The sequence below is a fragment of the Anser anser genome (genome assembly GCF_964211835.1).
Source record: "Anser anser genome assembly, chromosome: 2".
Lineage (NCBI taxonomy): Eukaryota > Metazoa > Chordata > Aves > Anseriformes > Anatidae > Anser > Anser anser.
In genome coordinates, this window is record NC_139721.1 from 24,738,629 (window position 1) to 24,765,544 (window position 26,916).

The 26,916-nt window shown below is 39.0% G+C and overlaps 1 protein-coding gene across 1 annotated transcript; it reads left to right on the top strand.

The window, feature by feature from the left end:
• Positions 1–365: 365 nt before the first annotated feature.
• VIRMA (vir like m6A methyltransferase associated) lies at positions 366–24,919 on the top strand. Its single transcript, XM_083825594.1, has 24 exons — positions 366–1,069; positions 3,513–3,628; positions 3,869–3,955; positions 4,335–4,383; positions 5,042–5,210; positions 6,088–6,210; positions 6,743–7,027; positions 7,748–8,900; positions 9,874–10,365; positions 11,097–11,251; positions 12,660–12,742; positions 13,658–13,751; positions 13,898–14,442; positions 15,022–15,257; positions 16,020–16,272; positions 17,544–17,761; positions 19,330–19,462; positions 20,281–20,433; positions 20,823–20,983; positions 21,245–21,341; positions 22,416–22,582; positions 22,745–23,076; positions 23,983–24,126; positions 24,575–24,919. The coding sequence occupies exons 1-24, from the start codon at positions 1,007–1,009 to the stop codon at positions 24,730–24,732; spliced, it is 5,466 nt and encodes a 1,821-aa protein (XP_083681720.1). The 5' UTR covers positions 366–1,006; the 3' UTR covers positions 24,733–24,919.
• The last annotated feature ends 1,997 nt before the right edge of the window (positions 24,920–26,916 follow it).

Consider the following 26,916-nt stretch of genomic DNA (forward strand, 5'->3'; position numbering starts at 1 on the left):
CGTGGCAAGTGTCATGAGCATCTGTGAGGCATTGCATTACTTCAGCAAAATATATACAAACTCAGGTTTTTGTTTTTATACGCATATGAGAATGTTTTATTTCACTTTAGGAGTTTATATCTGTTTGTCCATCAGGGCAAGGGAGGGTCCCAGCTCAGGGCAAGATTGAAAGCTGGCCAACCTTCTGCCAGTATTGTGTATGAGAGCCCTTGATCCTCAAATTCTGTGATGTTTCTGCAAAAGGATTTGCAGTATTTTAAGCACACCTGTTGAAGTAGTATGGGGAGGCAGTAGTACGATTTCAATGGATTCAGCAGTGCCACAAGCCCCGTCTCCAGCGGTACCAACAGAACTGGTTGTGGAGCTGCGTGTCGTGACCCAGCTCCCAGCACGTGGCGTGGGGACCAACCTTCCTGAACTAGTTTCAGCGTGGAAAATGGGAGACACAGAACCACACCCTTGCTTGAACTGATGCAATGTTTTCGTATGAGGTCCGACCTAGAGGCCTGCAACCTCCAGTGCCAAGTGAAACTGTGGGGTGCCGAGAGAGCAGCAAGCTTAGTTACTAAAGTAAAGAGACTTGTCAGTTCTTGGTGTGCACACAAGAAGGCTTATTTCGTCAAGAAGCTGTTCCAAACACAAGGCAGAGCTAATGAGGCATGATTAGCACCACTGAGGGAAACATGGTGGCAGTTCGGAGATGCTGCATTTCCTAGACTCCCCCTAAAAGACCACGGGTCTTTGCTGTTAAACACCAAACTCGTGCAGCCCCACGCAGCTCGCTGAGAGCAGCTCCGGGGAACGGTGGGGACTTGTGAGGGGACACACTGAGGGCTTCAGCTGCTGCGGAGCCGGGGCTACACTTCAGACACCCAGCTCTTTCCCCGTGGGGCTGCAGCTGCCGTGTCACGGCCATGACGGCCCTACCGGCCCCGGCCCCGGCGGCCCCTGCCCTGGGAAGCGCTCGCCCGGCCGCCGGAAGCGCTCCCCGCCCGCCGCAGCTAAGATGGCGGTGGACACCGCCACCGAGCTCCTCTTCCTCGATACCTTCAAGCACCAGAGCGCCGAGGTAAGGCGGCGGGGCCCGGCCGCCCGCTTGGCAGAGAGGGAGGGGGCGAAGGAGCGGCCCCGGGGTAGGGTCCCGCCGAGCGGGGGGTTCCTCAGCCTCCTCCCGGCCGGCGGCTCGGGACTGGGGGTAAGGGAGGAGAGGGGAAGGGGACGGGGGTCCGGGGGGCTCCGTGTGCTGGGGCTGCGGGAGAAGGAGCCGGGAGGAGCTGCTGCTGCTTCCCGGAGCTTTATGGAGCGTTTGGGGACCCCTGAGCTTTATGCATAGGAAGCAAAACGAGTGTTTCGACCTAGGTTCAGCAATGGGAGGTTTTACAAATACTTCACTTTGAGTGAGGCTCAATAACTAATATTCAAAGCGAGTAAATACTTTGCTACAGGGAGCATGAGCATCCTTGAAGATGCTGTGTTAAACGGGGTTGCCCGAGGCCTGGTCCTCCTCCCCCTTCAGAAGGGAGAAAGGGGACTATGAAGGTGGGAAATGTAAAGTATAGCATAACGTGAAGGAAGCTCCATGCATGGACAGGTACAAGGATGAAAACAAAGTATTTGGAGCTAATGCTATGATTAAAAACAAACCAGAAGTTATTCTGGAGTCCTTTCTAGTGCCACATTCATGGATCACTAAATGTATTTTTACTTCTGCAGTTTAAGACAGCACTGGGTAGGACACAGTAGCCCTTCCTCATCTTCTCCAGCACAGTGCATGCTTTTATTGGACACTTTTTAACTCTGTAGGCTGTTTTCTGGCACTTTCAGTCTTGCCGATGACTTTTTCATAACCAGAACCACACTGAGTTTTTATTAAAAACAAAACAGTTTACGTATGGCAGAAAAGCCACCTTCACGTTAGAATAATTCTCCAGCTAAATGGATCGTGAGTCTTGCTTTGGAACTTGCACTTCTTGAGACGTACCGCTTAGTTTTCTAATAAAATTATTTGTTTGGCTTAGCTGTATAGTTTAATGTCGGTTGGGCAGTTCCACCATACTTTTTTTTTTATATAAAGATGATCTGGAGAAAAAGGAAATTGGATTCAGTTGTGTTGTGATGAGGTTGCTGCGTGGCAGACAAGGCATAGTCCAGGATCCTTTAACCACAAGTCTGTCCCTGGGCTGTGCTGCTGGGGCACAGCCTCCTTAGCAGCAGCCTTCCTTCGAAGTTTGAGTCCTACAGGCTGTGTACGTTTGTAAAAGGCACAGCAGAGAGCTCCCACAGCCATCGCTCCGCAGGGGTTACAGTCACCCCATTCCTTTAATGAAGTTGTGCCTCCTGTCACAGGCTCCTTTTGTTCTGCCTTCCTGACTGGACGCCTCAGCCCCTGGGACAAGATACTGTATTTGTGCACTAAAAGATGCAGGCACAGATATTTTTTTGTAAATTATAGCAATATGTGTCATAGAGCACAGGCTTACATGTTCCTCTTAAAACTTTACTTGTGACTATTTCTTAAGTTGTTAGCTTTCTAAAAATCTTAGTACCTTCTTGCTTCGTGCTGGTAACTTTGGAGTTTCTTTTGCTTCGTAATCGCGGTGAAGGTTATGTAACTTTTTACTGAAGATAACTTCTTTAATTTTCATTTTTTACTTATGTTGGTAGACGGGTTTTTTTTTTTTGTTGTTGCTGTTTTGCTAGTGCAGTCTTTGCTAATCCAATTTGCTGGCTGGAAGCTGAGAAGCGTGATTCTGAGCTTCTGTTTGAGAAAGTCTTTATGTTTAAGGTTGGACATATACGTTATATACCTAATAAAATGAATTTAGTGAGAGGAGACTTTCAGCATTAATTGTTTGGTGGTTACTACACAGGAAGTCACAGTGATCTTGTGATTACTTCCTAGTTTGCTCAGGCTTTTAGGAGTGCTGAAGCATAAGATGTCTTTACATTTGCTGTTTCTGTGTTTTAAACAGAAATCTCAGTTTCAAAAGGTTTTCAAATGTTGCAGAATTGGTATATAAATGTCACGTTTTTTTTTGTACAGGTTTAGCAAAACAGATTTGTAGTATCACAATTATTACTAATACTAGGTTTGAAATTTAACATTCCCATATCTTTAACATTAGAACACGCGTGTTTTTTTACATAATAAACTTGATATGGTTTATTTAAAAGGGAACTGTATACTTAGTCTTTCTTTTAATAATTTAAGTTTCAGTTTTTCTCTTTTACCTTCTGTTGAAGAAAAACTGTTTCTGTTTAAAAGATTCTCATAAATAACTGATTATGTAAATAAACCTGTAATGTTGCCTATAAAAAAGTGTCAAATATTTAAATAACTGCCAGAAGATCATTTAAAAATCTCTTCTGTTTAACAGTGTTTAACATTTTGCAGAATTGAATTCTATAATTATTATGATTGCAGCCTTAGTTTGCTTAATAAAGAATATACGAGTATGTTACGTTGCTTCCATTTTACATTTCATCGTTTTTCTTTCTTCTTTGTTTTGTAGCAAAGTACCAATATAGATGTAGTTCGTTTTCCGTGCGTGGTTTACATAAATGAAGTACGTGTCATTCCTCCTGGAGTGAGAGCTCACACAAGTTTGCCTGACAGTAGGGCTTATGGGTAAGTGAAAGATACGGGGTGCCTGATTCAGGAACACCTTCCTATTAGTTTTCCTTCAGCTTGTGTATTTCCATAGAACTTCCTGTCTAAAAAGGTAAAATGCATTTGTGTGTCTGCTGCTCTTGTAATTATTTTGGGGAACCATTTAAACAGTAAAATTTAGAGCTCTTTCCTTGTTAGGCATACTTACTCTGACAAGGAGCTTGATGGGTTTAATTTTTGCCTTTGTTCTGTTTCCAGAGAGACATCCCCACATACATTTCAACTGGACTTGTTTTTCAACAATGTCAGCAAGCCAAGTGCCCCGGTTTTTGATAGGCTGGGGAGGTAAGTACTTTCACAATTACTTCTTGGCTTCATTAGCTACCTTTCTTTTTCTTCTTGAGAAGTTTTGAATGCAGAACATGTACAATAGAAAATCTGTATCTCTTGTACTTTTCTCGTTTGGTCTGCCTTTTGCTAGTTTGTGTTCTCCTTGCCCTTTTGCTCCAGTTTGTATGGGAGGACAGAGGTTTGTGCCTCAAAGATGAGACAATTCTGTTATTTTTAGGCTTACAGAGCCCGAATGTATTGAGGAAACGTGAAAAGAAGTGGTTCTTCACTCTTGTTTTTAGGAGTGTGTATTTGTTCAGTATTTTATTATTGGCAGTTTCTGTAAACATGTTTTATATTAATGTAAAATAATTTTGTGTATTTTACTTAACAGCCTCGAATATGATGAAAATACTTCAATTATTTTCAGACCCAACGCAAAGGTAATGCAATACCATTTAAACCTCCTTTTCTACATGTCTGTCACTTGTGTATAAGCATGGTAATGTGTGGTGTGTTGGAACTGAGTAAAACGTTTATTGTTTAATTTCTTACTCTGAAATCTGCGTGTAGTTCAGATACATACGACTTTAGAGTCTGCGTTATAGACGCTATATAAATTACATGAGTTGTGGGAGACTTGATTGCTTTACAATTCTAATTGAGATTGCCAGAAGTATCCATTACTTATGAGCAAAGATGAATCAGAATGTTACGGCTGCAGGCCACAACGAAGCACATCCTCTTCAGTTCTGTTTAGGTTTATTTCATTCTGATCAGTATGATCAAATGATTGTGACCTATGGTAATGTTTTTGTTCACTAACTGGGTGTATAATATAAGCATGTAAGCTGTATTAGTTAGGCGACATACTGCAAGTAATTGAATACTCTTTAGAGAAAGATTACTTATTGATTGTAATGATTTGATATTTAAAGTTTTCTAACCTGCGTTTTGAAAACTAAGAAGGATACTTCAATGTTCAGTTCTCCATTCTTGCCTTTATGCACATACTGATACAACGATATAAAAATAACTATTTTGAAGTTTTCTCGTGTTGTTTTTAAGTGCTTTTTCTTTCCTTTAAAAAAAAAAACACAGGTCAACACAGATGGATTGGTTCTAAGAGGATGGTACAACTGTCTGACTTTGGCAATATATGGCTCAGTTGACAGAGTAATCAGTCATGACAGAGAATCACCTCCTCCGCCTCCACCTCCGCCGCCTCCTCCCCAGCAACAGCCTGGTTTGAAAAGAAACCCAAAACATGGTAAGCCTTGTGAGATGTAGTTTTTTTTTTTTTAAATCAAAATTACATTATGGCATTTGAAAAGACAGTTCTTTAACGTTTGAGATTTCACTGGCCTTATTTTTCTAGCTTTGTTTGTGTCCATATTCTTGTATTTTCTTTTAGATTTATGCTGAATGATTTTGAGTAGATTCTTTTCTAGTGCTTTTTTGAGAGTAGATTAATTGTTCTATTGCAAATTACTTAGGATCGCCAAAGTTCAGTGACCTGTATGAACTCATTAATTTTATATGATTATAATACAAAAAATAAGGTTAGAAAAGTATTAATAAAAAGAAAAATTCACAGCTGTAATTAGCTTTCCTTCTGTGGCTTGTATGTAACAGTACACTGCAGAAAAGTGTTTGCTTTGCCTTGGTATTAGAATAGCCATGAATGGAATTCATGAGCAGATTTCTACCTGACTTACGGGTTTAGATTTAAAGTTTTTCAAGGTACAGGTATTGTGCTACAAAAGTTGAATGGTTTTTATTGTACAAGAGAGTAGTAGATTAAAATATAATCCCCCCTCCTTTTTTTAAAGTAGCTTCTGTTGTTACTGATAATGGAACAGTCTTGTTACATAGCATTAGAGCCAAAAAAATGGCAATTAACCATGTTAATTTTAATCATTATTATGTTTAAAAACATCTGTAGTGTTAAGAACTACATCAATAAGCAAGGCTATTGTTTACATCAAAAGTGATTTCAGAAAACAGCCTCATGTACTGCAGAGGTAAAATACAGATTAAATAACAGCTGGGAAAAGAAGGTGTTATAGCACTAAAAACCTAAAATGTATTGTTTCTATTCCTGCAATTCTATTAAATGCAAGCTTTTATTTTCTTAATAAACAAAGCTGATGGAGAGAAAGAAGACCAGTTTAATGGCAGTCCTCCAAGACCACAACCTAGGGGACCAAGGACACCTCCAGGGCCGCCGCCTCCTGATGATGATGAGGATGAACCTATGCCAGTGTCAGGTAGAACCAGGCTGTGTTTCATCTGCTGCACCACTGCTTAGTGGAGTCAGAATTGTGAAGTTTCCTGTCTGCTGTTACTCTGCTGGACAGATTCTATTTTAGGGAAGGGATTTGAAAGAAAATATGTTGGATATGTTAAATTGTATCAATTTAAAAATTAGTAGGTTTAAGAATATCAGTAATTAATCTATATATTCAGTTAACATTGATCATTACGCTGCTTGATCATACTGCTCGTATTTTATAAAATTTTTGTTGCCTCTGTTATGTGTGGTCCTTCCCCTCCATCACTGTTTGCAGTTTCTGCTGAGTCCTCTGGAATCTATAAAGCACTGAGAACTCTTTACAGAATTCTATATGGTCTTGCTGAACTAAGTGATTGTTGCTTGTGTTCTGCCAAAACATTTGAAGATTTTCTTCAAGATGTTCTTTTGCACCTCCACAAAGTGTAATGCAAAATTCTAAAACGTTACTGAGCATTCAGTTTCACAGAAGTACTCTAATTTCTTAAACTCTGTATATTGTTTTTTAGTGGTTGGAGAAAAAGAAGATGATGTGGACCACAGGGAGGATTACTTCGAGCCCATTTCTCCTGATAGAACATCCATTCATCAAGAAAGCCAGTATTCTGATGAGGGAGAAGTGGAAGAAGATCAACCAGAGGAAGGAGATGATGAAGAAGATGTGGATGTTGAGGAGGAGGAGGATGAGGAAGAAGACGATGGGCATACAGTAGAGAGCATTCCTGATGAGGAAGAGGAAGAAGAAGATGAAGACGAAGATGAAGAAGATGGCGAAGAGGAGGAGGAAGGTGAAGGTAAGTGAAGTTACAAAAAGCTGAGGAAAAAACCATTTACTTTTTAAAATTTTGATGGCAGTACTATTACAGTGACTAGGAGTGTAGAGAATTGGGTCTCATTCTGCAATGGTCACTGCACCATTGTGTTCCTTATATATACTTCTGACATCTCTTGAGGAGAACAGTATTTTGCTGAGGAATATTTATTCCCTTATAGTAAATCTTCCTGTCGCTTTCTATAAAAAACAGGAAAACACAGATCTTATAGGTAAGAATGAACATTGGATCTTGTTATCTGATTATTTAAAGAAGTAGGAAAGCTGTGAAGCAAATTATTAGTTAACAGAATTGTTTGTGTAATAATGTCAGTAGTTGCCATCTTGAATTATTCAAAGTTCCTGCTGATGCCTGTGCAAAATCTCAAGCTAGATGTTCAATGATAGATACAATCATAAGAAGAAAACTGGACAATATTTTTATAGTAACGTTTTGTTTTATATATTTTAATGTTTTCGTTTTTCTAAGTGTCTCCCCTGTCACAAAAAATATTCTGTTGGCTGGGGCTTTCACTTAGAGCTGGGGAGAGAAAGGCTTTTGGATGGTAGCGTATGATTGTTTTCTAACCAATAATATTTGTATTAAATAGTTTTTTTATTTAGTTTGAGCAGCCTCTCAGCATTTATGAACTGGATTATCCGTAATTAATTTTATTCCATAACCGAATCCTTTCCTTTTTAGGAGATGATGGATATGAGCAGATTTCAAGTGATGAAGATGGAATTGCTGATCTGGAACGTGAAACATTTAAGTATCCAAGCTTTGATATTGAGTACACTCCTGAGGATCTGGCATCTGTGCCTCCTGTGACATATGAACCTTTTGAAAGGGAGCTTGGACCTCTTTTGTACTTCAGCTGCCCTTACAAGACTGTATTTGAGAATGAAGTTGCAAAAATAAAGGACCAAGACCCAGAAAAAGAAAATTCAGGGGCAGTGGAAGCCTCCGTTAAATTAACTGAACTGCTGGAATTGTATCAAGAGGAAAGGGGTGCAAAGTGGGTGACTGCATTAGAAGAAATTCCGAGTTTAATAGTAAAAGGATTGAGCTATCTGCAGGTTAAAGACACAAAGCAGGACTATATTACTCAGCTGGTAGACTGGACCCTGCAAGCTTTAAACCTTCAGGTAGCTCTCAAGCAGCCCATCGCTTTGAATGTCCGGCAACTCAAAGCTGGGACAAAACTGGTATCATCATTAGGAGAATGTGGGACTCAAGGAATAATGGCACTCTTGCAGGCGGGAGTTATTAATGTATTGTTTGAACTGTTGTTTGCAGACCACGTATCGTCCTCCCTTAAGCTTAATGCTTTTAAAGCTTTGGATAGTGTTATTAGTACGACTGAGGGAATGGAAATGTTTCTAAGAGGTGGCGTAGACGTACATGAAAAAAGTGGTTATCAGAAACTCCTTGAACTCATTCTGTTAGACCAGACGGTGAGAGTAGTCACTGCTGGCTCTGCAATCCTCCAGAAATGTCACTTCTATGAGATTCTGTCGGATATTAAAAAGGTGGTCGATCAGTTAGCCGAGAGCACTCCTCCTCTTCCTAATCACACGGAGACAGAACAGGACCAGGACTTGGCAGGACTTGACAGAACCAACCAAGAATATGAGAACGATGTGGAGGCTCCTATGGATATGGATCACCTTTTGGAATCTTCTAATATAAGCGAAGGAGAGGTGGAAAAACTTGTTAGTCTTCTTGAAGAAATCTTCCATTTGATGGAAACTGCTCCTCATACAATGATTCAGCCACCCGTGAAATCTTTCCCAACGATGGCACGCATTACAGGCCCTCCAGAAAGGGATGATCCTTACCCTGTCCTGTTTAGGTATGGTTCTTGCACGCTCACGTCTCAGAATGTATTTCCTACAGCTCAATACAGATATTTTTAGGGATGGCATTGTTGACTGATGCTTTTCTAGATGTTTTACTCTGTATTTGTTGGAAGTTTCTGGATTGTTTTGAGAGAGTTTGATAGTTAATATACTTGCTATATTGTTAGCTTCTGGTCACGCCTACCAGGTGCGTAACAAAAAGTTAACCTCTTGCCGCTGCTGGTAGTGTGCTAGCTCCTCAGTTGCATTTGTAGACCTGGATGGTTGTGCTGGGTGCTGCACAAGTGTGTATTTGAAAGCTGTTATGGATGTAAAGCGTCTTCCCTTTATCGTCTAGGAACGTGTCAATGCATAAGGATGAAAGGAGTCTGGAATTACCTCTATGTGCTGAGCTGGCAAAAGACAAGCCAGCGTGCTGTTCTGTCAGCGAGCTCAGTGTGCCAGAACGTGGGCAGACGAGTTGAGGCCTGTCTTCGTTCAGCCATTTAAAGGATTCCCTGGGTTATTTCTCTGTTAGCAAGTTTCAGGCTAGAAAGTGTTTCTCTAAATGCTAACAGTTTTCTTTGATAGTAACAGTGTACGGTCACAGCTACACGGAAGTATCTGTAAGGAGTCTTCAAATCGCCTCCTACATATGTGGTAATGATTAGTTTCTTACTGCATTAAATGTTTTAAATGCTCTCTTAATGATGGTTCAAATGCAGCAAATTTAATAAGAGATAGGGTGTGGTTTTTGTGGGGCAGATACTTGGTTTTGGTAATCAGTACTTTATATTTAGGGATTTATTTCCTGTAAATATTCCAGCAACTGTGTTATGTATGCTTAAAGTTTTGTACTACTTCATAATTAGTCATTTCTCATCATCCACAGAGCAGTAAGTACTGAGTTAATTTTATATTCTATTATTGTACTGTTATGGCAGATGATTGTAATATTACTGATTATTTTCATGTACTTTTTTTCAGGTATCTTCACAGTCACCATTTCTTGGAATGCATCACTTTGCTACTGTCTATTCCAGTGACAGGTGTGCATCCGGGTGTGCTCCAAGCTATCCGAGACCTCTTGCGTTTCCTGGCGCAGTCCCAGAAGGGTCTCCTCTTCTTTATTTCCGAGTACGAAGCGACGAACTTGTTGATAAGAGCACTTTGTCAGTTTTCCGATCCGGATCAAGAGGAAGGTCTCCAGTCAGATGGTGCAAACGAGGACACCTTTGCCCTGTGGCTCCTGCATTCGACGCAGACGTTACAGTGCATTTCAGAATTGTTTTGCCACTTTCAGCGGTGCACAGCCAGCGAGGAAACCGACCATTCAGATCTGTTGGGAACACTTCACAACCTTTACTTGATCACCTTTAACCCTGTGGGAAGATCTGCTGTGGCTCATGTCTTCAGTCTGGAGAAAAACCTCCAAAGTCTTATTACTTTAATGGAGTACTATTCCAAAGAAGCTTTAGGGTAATTTATATTTGCATTCTTTAGGTTCTTACATTTAAAAGTATCTACCTTTTAAAAAATGATTCAGTATATCTAAAAGAGTTTGTGTTCTTTTAGACCATGATCTTTTTGAAAATATCTTGAGTAGGACAATGTTATTGAAAATCAGGCCTGTCAGTTGTGATCAACTACTTAATGCCCAGAATTTGGGGGGGTCGTCCACAAAGGTGTTGTGATATAGGTCAGACATTGGTTTATATGAAAAAAAAAAATCAGTTGGTAGGCATTTTTCATTGAAGTGTAAGATTTCACCTTGAAAAGAGCAGAAGATTTGGCTGGGGAAACCGGATTCTGCACTCTCCTCAGAGGTGGGAATCTCTCAGTTTACGAAGTTCTTATATGTGTTTAAAAACATTATTTTTTTTCTGGATGAGCAGTCTTACTGTTTCAGATAGCAGTGCTTTTAAAACAAGATTTTAAAAATGGAAACAAAGTTATGGGAAAAAGATCTGTTGTCTAGTTGACTCTAGTCAGTATTCTCAGGTCTCTTTTGTGGATGATAAAGTAAACGTAAATGAAAGCTTTCTCTTTTCACAAAGCACGGGAGATTTTTTTTTTAATAATCATATGGAGAAAGCCTTACTGAAGGTTAAAGTTCTGTAGGTAGATTTTTAGGGGTCAGAGAAAGAAAATGTAAGAAATACCCAGTTGCATTAGCTGAGATCTAAAGGAAGCTCTTATCGTTGTTCCAGAGACTCGAAGTCTAAGAAGTCAGTTGCTTACAATTATGCCTGCATCCTTGTTTTGCTGGTGGTTCAGTCTTCTAGTGATGTCCAAATGCTGGAGCAGCACTCGGCGCCTTTGCTGAAGCTTTGTAAGGCAGACGAAAATAACACCAAATTGCAAGGTACAGCGTGTGTCATTATCAACTGAATTGTTTGAATGTATGGAAGAAACCTTTTATATGTGGGTAATTGGTACTTCACAATCATCTGGTTTGGATAATGTATATAATGAAATTCCTTTTCCAGCTGCATCTGATTAGTTGAGTCACAGAGATGATGTGTAATTTTTTTCCCCCTGTTAATGAGAGTTAAGTAGGAAATTCTGTATAGTTAAACTATTTTTCAAGCAATAATAACTACCATGAATTTTGGATAATTACAGGAAGTTTGAAATTATTTCTGTGTTGAAAATAACTTAGGAGAGCAAATTTCAGTAAAAATGGGCTAACTAGTTAGCGAGCAGACTCTTTTCTTTTCTTTTTCTTGGTGATGTAGGCTTATGTGTATATATACTAATAAATATTCCTGGGACTGTTTTTTGGCAGCTGGGCCAACTGGCATGGAATGGTCAGGTCTCTGTTAGTAAATCTTTTGACTTCCAAATTGTGCCTTGGGATATTCCTTCGTTTGTGTTGACTCGCATGTCAGACCCAGATCATTTGGAATGGAGGAGATCGGAGAGAGCCTGCTGGAGACCATTCTGGCACCTGAGCCTGAAGCTGCAGGGTTGTGCTCTGCACTGCTTAACTGATGTGTGTACGTGTGCCAGCAATTTCTCCCAAAACTTTAACGCTCCAACAGAAATCAGAATTCTTCAAAAATTTAGTTTAATTTCTCCTTCTGTCATTCTTTTATATCTTTTCATCTTATCTGATCAGACTATTCCATGAGAAGGGGAACTAGTTTATTAAAACAGATCATGAAATCAATCTGAGAACAGTAGTCAATTCGTAGCCATTCAACCTTTGAACCTTCTGATTATTCTACCTATTTTCAGAAATAATGGGTTTTGAAACTTGAAATCTCTTCTCCCAAGGATTGGGACATTCAGATTATTCTGGACTGAGAGAGAATTTGTTAATGTCTAAAGACTTCCAGAGAGGATAAGTCTTACTGGTGCAGATACTGGCTACGTTTGGGCATTTAATAGGATGTTCATTTTCAGTTTGTAATAACCTACTACGTATAACCTTAAGGGAATGCGTCCTTGTTCTTAATGGCTTTTTATTTATCTGACGGTGGGGCCCTTACTGTCTTTTAGAAAATGTTTAATTATAAATAACACACATAATAAGCTGAAAATTGAGAGTTCAAGTTGAGTTGAGCAAAATTTTGTCCATATACATAACTGTTCTAAAGTCTTGCTTTTGTTGATGATTTTCAACTGGCTACAGGTACGATGTTTGCCTCATGGATTTCACACTTGGACTTAGTACCCTTTGTGTAAATTAAGTGCTTAAGGTTTTATGTTCATAGATGCCCTGACAAGTTATTTGATTAACTATAGGTAATCTTTTTTTCTCCCTGCAGAGCTCAGCAAGTGGCTTGAACCTTTGAAAAATCTTAGATTTGAAATAAATTGTATTCCAAATCTCATTGAATATATCAAACAGGTTAGTAAAATACAGATAGATGCTATCTTTTAGTTGTGCTCTGTAGGCTTATGCTTTTTTGTCATTTGATATTTTATATTACGTACGTACTAACATTTAAAAGTATTATGTAAAATACATGTTTTTATTAAAGCTTACAATCTAAGCCAGCTCTTGCTCTCAGTTATATATGTTGAAAAAAAACCTGCAGGTAACTGAGTACAAAACCTAGCGGAACCCCCTGGGAACCTAGGGCCAAGAGATTATTAGCCTGAAGAGGGATCAGCGTAGGAGCTTGAGTTCTCAGCTGCCAGATCCTGGGGAGTAATTCTTCAGGCAGAGACAAGTTGCTCTTCCAACTGTATTGAGCAGGCAGCAAGGCCGAATACAGGATACTTTTTCAACAGAACATCTGAAAGGGGCTTCCAGCTGTTTTCTCCTGAAGTTAGCTCCCAGAGGATACTTCTTTGCTTCAATAGATACCACTGAAATACTTCCATTCCCTTCAATAGAGGCTGATATTAGTCAGTGAATGATAAAGGTATAAATGTGTGTGTTTATGTTTGTAGGTATATAATATATTTATAAATTTTAAACACTAATTGTGTTTTGTCCGTAACTAATTTTCCAAGGCTTGTTCTAGTGGACTTGTTGATACATTGGTCCTGTAGTCTCTTTAGAGCTCTTTGTATAGCTGCAGATTATCAGAATTAGTGTGTAGCAGACCTGTTTTCAAAAAAGTGGAAAAAGAATGGCATTAAGATGTGTCTTCTGGAAGTCATGTTAAATTTGCTTGTCTGTGTAGTTAAGCATCTTTGTTCATATAACAATCTGATAGCTGTTCTTTCATTCTAGTCAGAATATTAAGCTAGTAATATATTTGTCATAAAGTCCTTCCTTGTAATACATGTTCATTTTTTAAATTTTGTTTTTAAGAATATTGACAGTTTGATGACCCCGGATGGAGTTGGCCTTCCTACAGCCCTTCGTGTTCTGTGTCACGTAGCATGTCCACCACCTATGGTAGAAGGTATGGTAAATGTGTTTGTACCGTTCAACACAGAAATCTTAATTTTCTGAGTTTCTTACTTAAAAATGTCCCAAGTGTAACTGTGATTTCCCAGGAGGAATTAGGCATACAGAGATGGTTTTTTTTTTTTTTTTTTTCCTGTACAGGTCAACAGAAAGACCTGAAATGGAATCTTGCAGTTATTCAGCTCTTCTCTTCCGAGGGAATGGACACCTTCATTCGGGTCCTGCAGAAGCTGAACAGCATCCTCATTCAGCCTTGGCGACTCCACGTCAACATGGGCACCACGCTTCACAGAGTTACAACTATTTCCATGGCCCGCTGTACGCTGACACTCCTTAAAACCATGCTAACAGAACTCTTGCGGGGCGGATCGTTTGAGTTTAAGGACATGCGCGTTCCGTCGGCGCTCGTTTCTTTACACATGCTCCTGTGTTCTATCCCCCTCTCGGGCCGCTTAGATAGCGATGAGCAGAAAATTCAGAATGACATTGTTGACATCTTACTGACTTTTACGCAGGGCGTTAATGAAAAACTTACAATTTCAGAAGAAACTTTGGCAAACAATACTTGGTCTTTAATGCTAAAGGAAGTTCTCTCCTCAATTTTGAGAATTCCTGAGGGTTTTTTCTCTGGACTCATACTTCTTTCAGAACTGTTGCCTCTTCCACTGCCCATGCAGACAACTCAGGTATAACTTAGATTTATTTACTTTTTGAAAAATTCTTATTATGCATAACCTTTAGACCATTTTTCACCATTTTCTTAGCTGTAGAAAGAACAGATACATGAAAGGGTGGATTAAAATTTTTCTAAAGCATTTATATTAACATAGATTCTTTGGAGATATGTTTCTAATGGGGGAAAAAAAACCACAAATATTCTTATTTGGAGGATTTTTTTTAAGTTAAGCTATATGTTGTTGTTCTGTCCCTTGTCAGATTATCTAGATTTACGTTGTATTACTTAAATGGTTGGCTAGGAAACCTCTGAATTTAACCCTGAATGCCAAATTCAGTTTATTAAGGCATGGATCTCGAATTTGTGATCTTTAAGTGTAAAAGATGTCACAACCCATGCTCCCAAAGGAGTTAGGAATACCTAATTTGTGGAACTGTGCCCTGTCATTTAGTGATACTAATGAAAATGGCATTGCATGTTTATGATGAGGGCAATATTAGTGCTTAGTATTTTTTTATACCTTGTGGTACAATTCAATTTTTATGATAAAAGTTGAGAGGAAAAACCTCCTGTTCTTCTGTTCCTGCAGGTAATCGAGCCACATGATATTTCAGTGGCACTTAACACCAGGAAGCTGTGGAGCATGCACCTTCACGTTCAAGCCAAACTGATCCAAGAGATAGTTAGATCCTTCTCTGGTTCATCTTGCCAGCCTATTCAGCATATGTTGAGACGTATTTGTGTTCAGCTGTGTGACTTGGCTTCGCCTACCGCTCTTCTTATCATGAGGACTGTATTGGACCTGATTGTAGAAGACCTGCAAAGGTATTTTGGCTTTCCATTGCAAAGATTTCTTTAATGGACTACTAAATTCGACCAGGTTCTGTGCAGTAGATTTAGCAGGAGAAAAACACTTTCATTCTGTTCATAACATAAGTAGTATTTCTGAATTCGCAGTCCAGTTCTATATGCCATGTTCTGATACTGCTTTATGTGGCCAACAAACCATGTCATACGGGTATTCAGTTTCACATTATGTGAATGGAAAATATTTTAGGAAGGCTTTTTTCAGGTTGTCCCTACAAAGCCTTATCTATTCAGTGAACTTCTACACGACTTGTTTGAAATAAATAATAAAAGTAGATGTGTTATCAGTAGAGGTAAAATTTATTTTACTGGGATTTGCCGTAAAATCCTGATCAAATAGGAACAGGAAAACACGTAGATACCTGTAAGCTGGAGGAAGTTGAAGACTACCATGTCGGAGAGCATTGAAGCAATGAGTACTGTTTATTTAAAATCCTGTTTATTTGCATATAATTAGATAACTGTGTAAAAGCATATTTATCTACATATAGTTAGATGCTATGGTGTGTTATATGCATAGTTAATTTGTGATGCAACTGAAAGACGTTTAGTGAAAGTTAAACAGCTTTTAAAAAGTACATGAAAGTGTAAGTTTATATACATTAGGTGTTTGTTTAAAATGTGGAATTATGACTCCTGTAATGAGTATTTTTATAGCTTTTTTAGATCATTTTTGAGCAGCTTTTCCTATGTATTCAACATGCATTGATACCCTTTCAGCAACACAGAAGATAAAGAGAAACAATACACTGGACAAACCACTCGATTGCTTGCTTTATTGGATGCCCTGGCTTCAAACAAAGCCTGTAAATTGGCTATTTTGCATCTTATCAACGGAACTACTAAAGGTGATGAAAAGTATGCAGAAGTTTTCCAGGAGCTCCTGGCTCTAATGCGGTCAGCTGGAGACAACGTCACTCACCAACAGAGTGCTGAATATGTAACCTCTCTTCTGCAGTCCCTCTGCGATCAGGTATTTTATACATTAATGCATAATGTGTGTTGACACTTTTGGGAGAAACATTAAAGCAGGTTATTCTTAGGTGCCTGTGGTTGGTTGTTTGTTTCCTGAGGGGGAAAAATCCATCAACATTTTTGAAATACAAAAAGTAAAAATTTGTGTATAGTTGGCTGCTTTGACAGACTTGTTGCCAGGCTTTTTGTTCTTGAACGTAAATCTTTTAATTTGACATCTCTTTTGCACCGTGCGCGCTATTCTGGTAGCTCATTAGAGACCAAGAGCTGACTGGCACGCAGACTGGCCGTCCTCTTAGCTGAGGGATGTTATTTCTCCTCACGGGGAAATTCTAGAACGTGGGCCACTGGCAAAACGTGTGCTGTCACTATTCACCTCTTACTTAGTTGAATAAGTATCTGTGTTTTAGCTGTCTGAAACCTCTTAAACATATGTTGCAAATCTGAAGATATGTATGATAGGCTGCTGACACTGTTAAAAAAACAACAACAAAAAAAAAACCCAAAAAACCCACAACAAATCACACAAGAAAACTACAACAAAACACACAGTCTACTAGAACAGAGTAAGAAATATTACCTGAAAACTGATTCATGGACTAGCCCAGGTGTATTCTTGTTAGTTGTATGCATATATTTGCATGTCATTATCTGTCTTAGTGCTTGCATGTATTTTTTTGGTTTAGTGCATTTATACATCATCATACAAATGATGGCTGAGTGCTGTTGGTCGGTAGAGATCAGTCAGCCATTTGCCATTTGCATATAAACAGCCATTTGCATATAAACAAGAGCTCTTTGCCTATGCAAATGCATTGTGAAAGTCGATCTTGTTTTATGCCACATAAAATATGAAGGGGATAGTAGAGCTTAAACTTCCTAGGTATTGCTTAAAACCTCTGAATTTGGATGAATGTTTTGAGATCGAGGGACAGTTTGACTCAGTAAGCAAGAAGCTGAATGCAAAGCTAAGATACTATTCAGTTACTCTGTGGCATTTAGTTGTCTTTGCCATCACCTCTCACCCTTTGAAGCTTTTATGTTTTTAAAAATCAGTAACGGTTTGTAACCCTTGACAGAACCAAATTAAAAAGGATACACTGGATTAGTGTTTTGCTGCGCAGTAATAATGTCAACTGCTTGAATAAGCTGATAAAGGGGTAGTGAAAGAACCTAGTGTTGCTGACATAATGTATGGTTTATGCTTATTGCTGGTATGTCAAACGCAGCTATGTGTATTTTACTGTGTGTAATAATTACTTTTTGTAGGATATTGCCCTCATTTTGCCAAGTTCATCAGAAGGCTCTGTGTCTGAATTAGAGCAGCTTTCCAATTCCTTACCAAACAAGGATCTGATGCCCTTAATTTGTGACTGCTTAATGGAAACATTAACCAATTCTGAGAGCAGTTACAGTTGTCTGCTGACATGTATCCGAACAATGATGTTCCTTACAGAGCACGACTATGGCTTCTATCACTTAAAGAGGTACGGTATCTTAAGATATCTCTGACAGCTTAAAGGTGTTAAAAACTTCTGCAATGGGAAATCAGATGTCTAGAAAGATTTAGAAGTCTTATAAATGTCTTGCTTCTCTGTCTAGGAGTCTCAGGTATAATATGGGAATATAAAATAGTGTGCTAGAATGACAACGTTTAGTGAGAATCCTTAAGACTTCACTGTTTAAAAATGCAGAAAAATAACATTGGGAAGAACGCTTACTTTTAATAACCAAGTGATCATATTTCTGGTATAAAAGAGTTTCTAAACACTGAGTTCACTCCTTGGTCACTGTGAAGAAAAAGTGCTGAAGCTCTTTTCACTTCCCCTACAAAAAGTATAAGTATCTTTTAGTGGAGTCTGTTGCATGCAGCACACTGAGTGGGGGATCGCTGTATTTAGCAGGAAATGCTGAAGACAAGGCACCTGAACTTTCACTTCTCTTTTGAAGCTTCAGTGTTTTACTCAGGTGTATTTTTCATGTGTTTTTTTTATCTTTTTCACTTGAGATTTACCCATCATTTCTGTAGTGGGCACACAGGAGCACTTTCTTTTAAGAAGCAAATAAGTATTGAAAAAAGGCTTGTCTTCCTCCAACCTTGAGATGGGGGGAAATGGATTAGAATGAGATACAGTGCTTGTGTCCTTTCCTTTTCAGTAAAGCAATAGATACAGCTATCGTCTGAAGCACTGAAGCGTTGTATATCTTTTCCTCTATTTTAAGGGAATTCAGTTTGCCCTTCTCTGGAATGTCTTGACCACCAGGGCTTTTGAAATGGGGATTTTTTTTGACTTCTATTAAGTCCTCTCTTTTTTGAACAGAGTGTATACATACAAGGGACAGTACTATGTTTTTTTTTACACTTTTTTCCCTGTCCTATATTTGGACCCGTTTCTGCCTATCAAAAGTGAGGTGCAGAGAGGCAAGAAGGGTGTGAGGTTCCTGAAAATAAAAAGGTAGCACCTGGAGCCTTGCCAATAAAAAGCTGCTCAAAACAGTCTTCTAAGGGATGTTACAGAGCTCTGCTGCTCAGACTTGAACAAGGTACACAGCCTGTAAATGAAAAATAAGTAGGTTAAAGATGCTGTCGTTTCTATGCCTCCCAAATGCCTATCTGTCAGCTTCAGTGCATGGCCGTGCTGGTTTTTGTTTTTGATTGTTTCTAGTTTTGCTCCTGCAGTTAGGCATCATGGGATGCAGTGAAACTGCAAGCACAATCCTGCTTTATATATAAGGCACTTGTGTGAGCAAAAGCTTCTGTACTCCTATGCCTTTTCCCTCACAAGATGGAAATGCCATTTCAGGCAGGTTTTCAAGATACTGCTGTAGTGTGTGTAGCTGTGTACATGCAGGCTGAAATACCTGCGCACAGCCCTGGAGAGAACAACAGTGGGATAGAGAGAGAGCTCCAGCTTTGTAATCAAGACCCAACTTGATAATTATCAAATGTACCAAATTTATTTTGCAATGTATGTTGTTTTCTTATGATAAGTTACAGCGGGGTGGTCACAATGTATGCACTAAAAGTGTTTTTTCTCTATTTATGATAAAACAGCTCCCTAAGAAAACACAGCAGTGCTCTGTACACTGTATTAAAGCGAGTAATCACCAGTTTCAGCAAAGACACAGGTGAACTAGCCTCTTCTTTCTTGGATTTTATGCGACAGCTTCTAAACTCGGATACACTGGTGAGTGAGTATGTATTGAATACTTAGACAAATTCAGCTGCATTTCTCTGAAATTGCAGGGTGAGATGCATTTGGGAACTACGATATCAAAAAGCAGATGACTGTTTAGATTGCTGCGTATGGCTTTTCTATCAGTAGTGTTAGTGCCATCTTCATTTTGTAATGAAATCTGTGAAAGCTGGGCAGAACATATGTTTAATAAATAAGAGCTTCCTTTCAGTAGGAAAAAATGGCATATTGATTCTTTAGGAGAAAAGTGCAGTTATTTATTTTCAAGCTACAAATGAAGTATTTCAAGAAGTCACGCTGGCAATAAAAAAAAAAAGGCCCTAGCAAGCATTTCAAGTGCTAGCTCTGTGCAGAAAATATATCTATGTAATTGGTGAAACTGTGAATTAGTTGTACTGGCTTTCCTAGGGGAATAGTGTGCTGTTGCATCCAGGTTCTGATTTGATGCGGATGTGTTAGAGAGTAGCTGTATCAACATGTAGCATGGAAAATATGCCAAACATAATGCAGTAGTATATAAAAACTACTAACAAGTAGTACAGAAAGAAGTTTAAAATAATTGTTAGTTCTCTGATACGAACCTCAGCTTATATGGGAAAGGATTGGATTCATCTTGATGCAGCATTTGAACTAGCCTGTGGAAGTGTACTTAATTTAAAAATGTTTTGCGTTATATGCAGAATAATCAGAAGAAATTACTCTTGCTTTGTTCGATTTCTCTAATATAAATTTGAACTCTAAGGTGTCTGCCATCCAGAAGTATAATAAATATTTAACTATACTTGTTTCCCACCCCTCATGTTTTCCAGGGATGCTGTGGAGATGACGGAAGCCTTATGGAAGTAGATGGATCTCATCCAGGCAGAACGCTGGGTCTGACCACTGCGGAGTTAAAACATCTACTGCAGAGCAAAGAGGAAACCCCAGAGAACCTATTGCTTGATCTGGAGAAACATGTTATGGTAAAAAGATTTGGATAATCAGGTTCATGTTGCAATCTGGTATCTGACTCTGATTTTAGAACAATATAGACCATCACTTCCTAATGAGAAGGATGCACATTTCTGTAGCATACTTTGCAGAATTGGTAATAGCTGTTGCTGTTTTAAGAAGTTTCAGGTAGGGTTGGGATCCCCTTGTGCTGAGAGTATTTACACACCATAAAAGCATAGACAACTAATTGTGTGAGAAAAGGCAGCAAATGCACACAAGAGAGCACTGGCTACTGCTGAGAAGGTTGTTAATGTAATAAAGCACAAGGAATCCTGTTTCATGTAGTATTTTTTAAATAATTAACAAAAAATATATGTTTGAGGAGAGGAACAAATTTTGTCTTGATATGTTGACTTAGGATCGTTCTAAGGAAGACGATGGCCTTGAATCCTTGCTGGACAACATCGTTGGAGTCAGGCAAATGTTGGAATCGGCGGGTGATTCTTGTCCACTGAGCGACCAAGATGTGGAGCCTATTCTTTCTGCACCAGACTCTCTTCAGAATTTGTTTAACAACAGGTAAAGCAGATAAATGTGTGGGCGTACAGCCTGTAATTTATTTAATAGAATGCAATAATTTATGCATTTTATATTACAAACAGGATCTCAATAGAAGAGCTGTTGCTACTCCCTACTAGTCCCAGTGTATTTAATTTCATAAAACTATCAAGGATAAGGCAGCAATATTTCACTGTATTTCTGTGGTGCTGCACATGCTTGCATTTGGTCGTAGTTCATAATCCAGTAGGCATCAGACATCAGACATCTGTCTTATTGCAGGACTACGTACGTGTTGGCAGATGTGATGGACGACCAGCTGAAGCCCATGTGGTTCTCACCCTTTCAGGCTGAAGAAATAGAGACTGATCTGGATATGGTAAGGGCCTTCATTAATGTTATTGAAGGGGATTTAAAAATCAGGGTTAACCTGAGCTAGTAGCGTCAGAGATTCATGTGGCCGAGTGGGTTGGCTTCCTTTGCTCACCCCTGTAAATTGACATAGACACAGGGGGGCTGGCATTTGTTAAAGGTTGTCATCAAACGCCTTCAAGTTCACATGGAAGTGGACAAAGAATTGGCACCTTCCACAGTGTCCTGACATAGGAGGCAGTCGTCTCCATCAGAGGAGCAGTTGCTGCATCAGTCCTAACCTGCTTTTGTGTTGCTGCTGGGTCTTTTCAGTAATTTGCGTTAAGCTTAAACAAGGAATCTGATTTACCTTCTCTTTTTCTTGCTTACCTTCTGTCCTTGCAGTGATGTTCAACCAGCCTGATAGCTATACTTTGTTTCAAAATCTTTGCTCTGATGTGACAAAAGTGGGGAAAAAAAGACAGTAGTAAATGGAAGAAACTATATACACAAGGAGTCTTCGCAGTACTTGAAACATAATTTTTGTAATATGAACTTTAAATGTAACTTTGAAAAATATACAACAACTAAAAATAACTCTTTATAAACTAAGCTGTCGTTAATGGCTTAGCTTCTTATGTGGGGAATGGTTACTTTCTGTTGACTTCATTGCCTTCCTTCTTTTTTAGTTTTACTTTTTAATATTCACTTCCGAAGACACTTGTATTTTATTTTTTAAGCAAAACCCAAACTGTTCATTCCCATATAAAAGCAGCACTGATAAATTTTTGGGACTGTAGCTTAAGAGTGCTCTACTGTAAGTCATTTAGTGACAAGACGGGCATTCAAACTTGAAAGTTTAGCCCTTAACTTAGAACCTTTAAGACAATTTTGCTGCAGTTCTGCTGCTCTTTTTGTTTTATTTCTGCTGCTTTTTTTGAGCCACGCTACTGCATTAAAAGGGAGAGGATGCTCTAGCAGAAGGACCTCCAGAGTAGGTTTGGGACCCTCGCTGAATCTCATCCATCCTGGTGCAGCATGTTTTCTTCTTCAGAGGTGCTAGTGATGATTGTTGTGATAAAACCACCCTCTATTACTGCAGGTGAAAGTTGACTTAATCGAGCTGTCAGAGAAGGGCTGCAGTGACTTTGACTTGCAAGCTGAGTTGGAGAGGTCATTTTTGTCAGAACCATCATCCCCTGGTCGGACAAAAACCACAAAAGGTTTCAAACTTGGCAAGCACAAGCATGAGACCTTCATAACTTCAAGGTAAGATGAGTTCAATGAGTAAATAGTATGTTCAGCACTGTTTTGTGTATTCTCAAAACATTGAATACCTTTTAAATGACGTTTCCAATATGAAGAATATTTGATTTTCAGTAAGAATATTTTTTTCTGTTAACTAAAAAAAAACATTGTTTGTCACGGCAGTGGAAAATCTGAATACATAGAGCCTGCAAAGAGAGCTCATGTCGTGCCGCCACCGAGAGGAAGAGGCAGGGGAGGATTTGGACAAGGGATTCGACCACATGATATCTTCCGTCAGAGGAAGCAGAACACCAGCAGACCACCCTCCATGCACGTGGATGATTTTGTTGCTGCGGAGAGCAAAGAAGTCGTCACTCCAGATGGGATACCACCAGCCAAAAGGCCACCCAAAGTGTCACAGAAAATTTCTTCACGTGGTGGGTTCTCAGGGAATCGTGGAGGACGGGGAGCTTTTCACAGTCAGAACAGGTTCTTTACCCCACCCGCTTCAAAAGGTATGTTTGCTCTTTTATTAGAGTTGTAGTAAATGAATGCTTAAAATGCTTCAGTAATGCTAGCCCAATCTTCCAGCAATTAATCACCCCAGCATGTGATGTTTTTGACCCAGTGTATCTGGGAAGGAAAGAAGTTGTTTGGTGCTTAAAAAAAAAAAAAAAAAGGTTCTCTCATGTGCTCATGTGCTGTGGAATTGAACTAAACTCTCCTCTCCCCTTCTCTCTTACAAAAAGAGCTGTTTCCTTTCTGATGTCATGGTCCTGTGTATAGCAACTGTTGGAGTGTTTCAGAGATGCAGTCAGAAAAATACAAAGCCCTTTCTCACATTTTTGATGGGGTAGTTCCTGAAATCAAACCTCAAAATACATCTCTGGATTTAAATGGGGCTTGAATAAACGGATGGAAGATTCTGACAAGAGCAAGGCGCAGTTTGATTGAACCTGGAGATTCTAGCTACAGAGTGTCAAGTTCTTTCATATACAGAGAAGGCTGCATTCCTTTCCTTTCCATCTGGCAATTAAGACAAGTCTGCACAGTGGAAACAAAATATTTTAATTTAGAAAAGTTATAAATAGTAGGATTTACTTTACTACAAACAGTGCTATGGATACTTTAAGGTAAAGTGTAGGATTATTTACCTTAAAGTATAGGGGTCTATCTTAGTACACTAGATAATGTGATTCTTTTTTAAACTTGAGATCATGTCTGAAAAGTAGATATTGTACTATGCACAGAAAATACCTTACACTTTGAGTTAAAATACTGATGGTATGTTGATGCAGAGTAGTTTTATCTGTCTGAATTATGTAAATATTGTTTACCCACCCTGAGTATCGTGAAAGATTAAAATGAAGAAAATGAGAGATTTGCTCAAGAGCGTGCGTTTTTTCTCTCCCCATATCTAGGAAATTACAGTCGCCGTGAAGGCGCTCGAGGCTCAAGTTGGAGCGCCCAGAGTACGCCCAGAGGAACCTACAATGACAGTAGAGGTGGTCAAAGCAATTTTAACAGGGGTCCACTGCCACCACTGAGACCATTAAGTTCAGCAGGTACATGGTATTCATATGGGCATCGAACTATAGAAAATTCCTTGAATTTCATTTTTGCTTTACAAATGAAACCGTGCAAGGATGCTGCAGACACCTTGAAATTCAGCAAATGCTTTAAGCATATATGAACAGTTGTCACTGAGACTGTCAAATCCGTACTTTCCTAAGAACTGTCCTGTAATCCATAAGACTTGCTGAATTGAACGCTTGAGCGCAGAACCTTAATTTTGCAATCGGTTTTTTGCGGTTCAGTTGTCTTCGTAACTACGCAGTAGTTATAGAGCCAATCAAAACAAAAGTGCTTGCCTAAAAGAAAGGTGAAAATTAAGAGGAGAAAACAGACCCGGTTCGTGTCTCGTCTTGATTTTGTTTCTCATGCTTTCACAGCACCTGCTACGCCTAGGCTTTTTTTTTTTTTCCAACTGAGTATACTTTTCTTTGCTTTAAGGCTACCGACCGAGTCCTCGCGATCGTGCTTCCAGAGGCCGGGGAGGAATTGGACCATCTTGGACAAGTGCTAATAGTAGTAGCAGTGGTGGCTCAAGAGGAAAGTTTGTTAGTGGAGGCAGTGGAAGAGGTCGTCATGTACGTTCCTTCACGCGATAAAATGAGACCTAACGGAACAGCCCAACCTTGTGGACTTCTGTGAGATGACAAAGAAAACGGAGGCACTAAAGGACCAATTCAGAGTTGGTGGGATCTGGAGGACACCAAGAGAATATTTTTGTCTGAAGAAAAGTTTTTGTTTGATACAAGACTTGAAATTTCAATAAAATTCAAGACTTTTTGTGTACAATTGTATATTTTTTGTTCCTTTTGAAAGGATGTTTTAATTTTTTCGTGGACAGTAGACAACATTCAGTAAAGAACCTCGTTGAGTTGACTTGAAGGACTTTTAAAAAAAAATTCATTGTGCCAAAAGAAAGGTACACGTGTTTTGTGTGTGACTTATTACTGCAAGAAGATTAAAAATATATATATGTAAGGCAATTCTATTTTTTTTCTCTCAGGTTTAGAGCCACTAGCCCTTTTTTTAGCCAATCTCAGTTGTTAATGGTTGAGGTACATCTGAGAGCAGTTGAAGTAGCAGGTGATAGAAGATTGACTGAAACGAATTAATCTGTGAAAGAACGCAAACATAATTGTAATTTATATGGGGTTTGTTGTATGTTTTTGGTAACATGATTAGACGCTTGGATAAGATCTTGCTCCTGTTAAAATTTGTAGAAAATCTGTCATTGACCTCAGTGAGAATAAGAGAACGTTCTAGTACTTGCTTTACAACTCCAGGTCATGCATTAGGAGCGTGTCATTGTGTTGGAAAACAGATTATGTATGCTTTGAGGTTAAAACGGTGAGATACCCATCCTCTGAGAGTCTGCAGTTAATGATGGCTGCCTGCCTATCTGCTGACTGAAGTAGTTGAGGAGAGGGCACAGACATGGAAAGCCAACCGACCATGTAGCGAAGCAGTAAAGCTAAACTTTCCCTTTAAATAGATGGTTTGGATTTTTGTTTCTGTAATGTTTAGATGCATTGCAAAGAGGAAAAACTTCTGAGAAGCAGGAATTCATGAAGAGATGTTACCAGTAGATCCAGCTCTAAATTTACTTTCATGTTATACTTGTGTTCCTTTGAGCTCCGTGGGATTTCTTAGAAGTAACCAGTTCTCAATCACCTTTTACTGCATTTTTGGATGGGGTGAGGAGTGGTAGTTCTTACTGAAGGCCATACACCATTTTTATTTTGATTTTTTTACAAGCTCCGCTGTTAGCTGAGCTTGATTTTCACTTATGCTTTGGTTTCTTGACATTATGAAAGTGCTATAAAGGGGTTGTCTTCTGCTTAAATAAGGCCCAGTTATAGTGTCCTTAATCTTAACTTACTCTTGGGCAGCTAGCCTGCTTAGTATCATAAACTTTAACAACCTATTTCAAGTGTTTCTAAAATACGATCATACTTCAGATCGGATTTTTTTTAGCTTTTTGCTGGTTGGCTAAATAAAGATGTGTTCTATTGGAACCGTTTTGTGCATGCTTTCTCTGAGGAGACTCTGGGGCATAACGTCCCCCAGTTTGAGAGCTGTGCACAGGCAGTTGGCGTAGCCTATGAACGTGGTAAGCTTCTGCTGATGGACTGGGTGCAGTGAAAGGGAATAATGCTGGTTCACAAAGGTATGTATTTTAACGCTGTTTAAAATGACATGAACAAAAATCAAATTTCTAAAATTCTAAAAATAACACAAAGATGTAATTTCACTAATAATGCAATTGTAATGACTAAAATGGGTGGAGCTCTCAGACATTACAGGTATTAATGCTATTTTTTTAAGGAGCACTGCATAAATATTTTTCAAGCTAACTTGCTCCTTTAGACCATGTGTTTAACCTTTAGACCATGTGTTTAAGGTTCTTTAATTCTTTTTGGAAACTTTACTGTGTTTGAAACTAGCAGGGATATGAATCATTTGTTTTCTGTCAGGGAATTTGAAATGAAAAGTGTCAGGCATGGAATAAATATGTAAATATATAGTATTTGTTCTTGAAAGTTTAAAATATATGGCATGTCACACTAATCATTTTCAAACTAGGAGGAAGTAAAGGGTTGCTTAAGTTGTTTAAGATGTATGCAATCTGTAAATTTAGTCAAACTGGAAAAAGAAGTATGTGTCTTAATGCATTTAGTTCTGTAGCCCTTCACTGCAAAGCGGTTCTTTTCCTGGATAAATTCAACTTGAAATAATGCTGTTTAAAACTGAGTTCTTTGGTTTGACTCTTAAAACTGGAATCC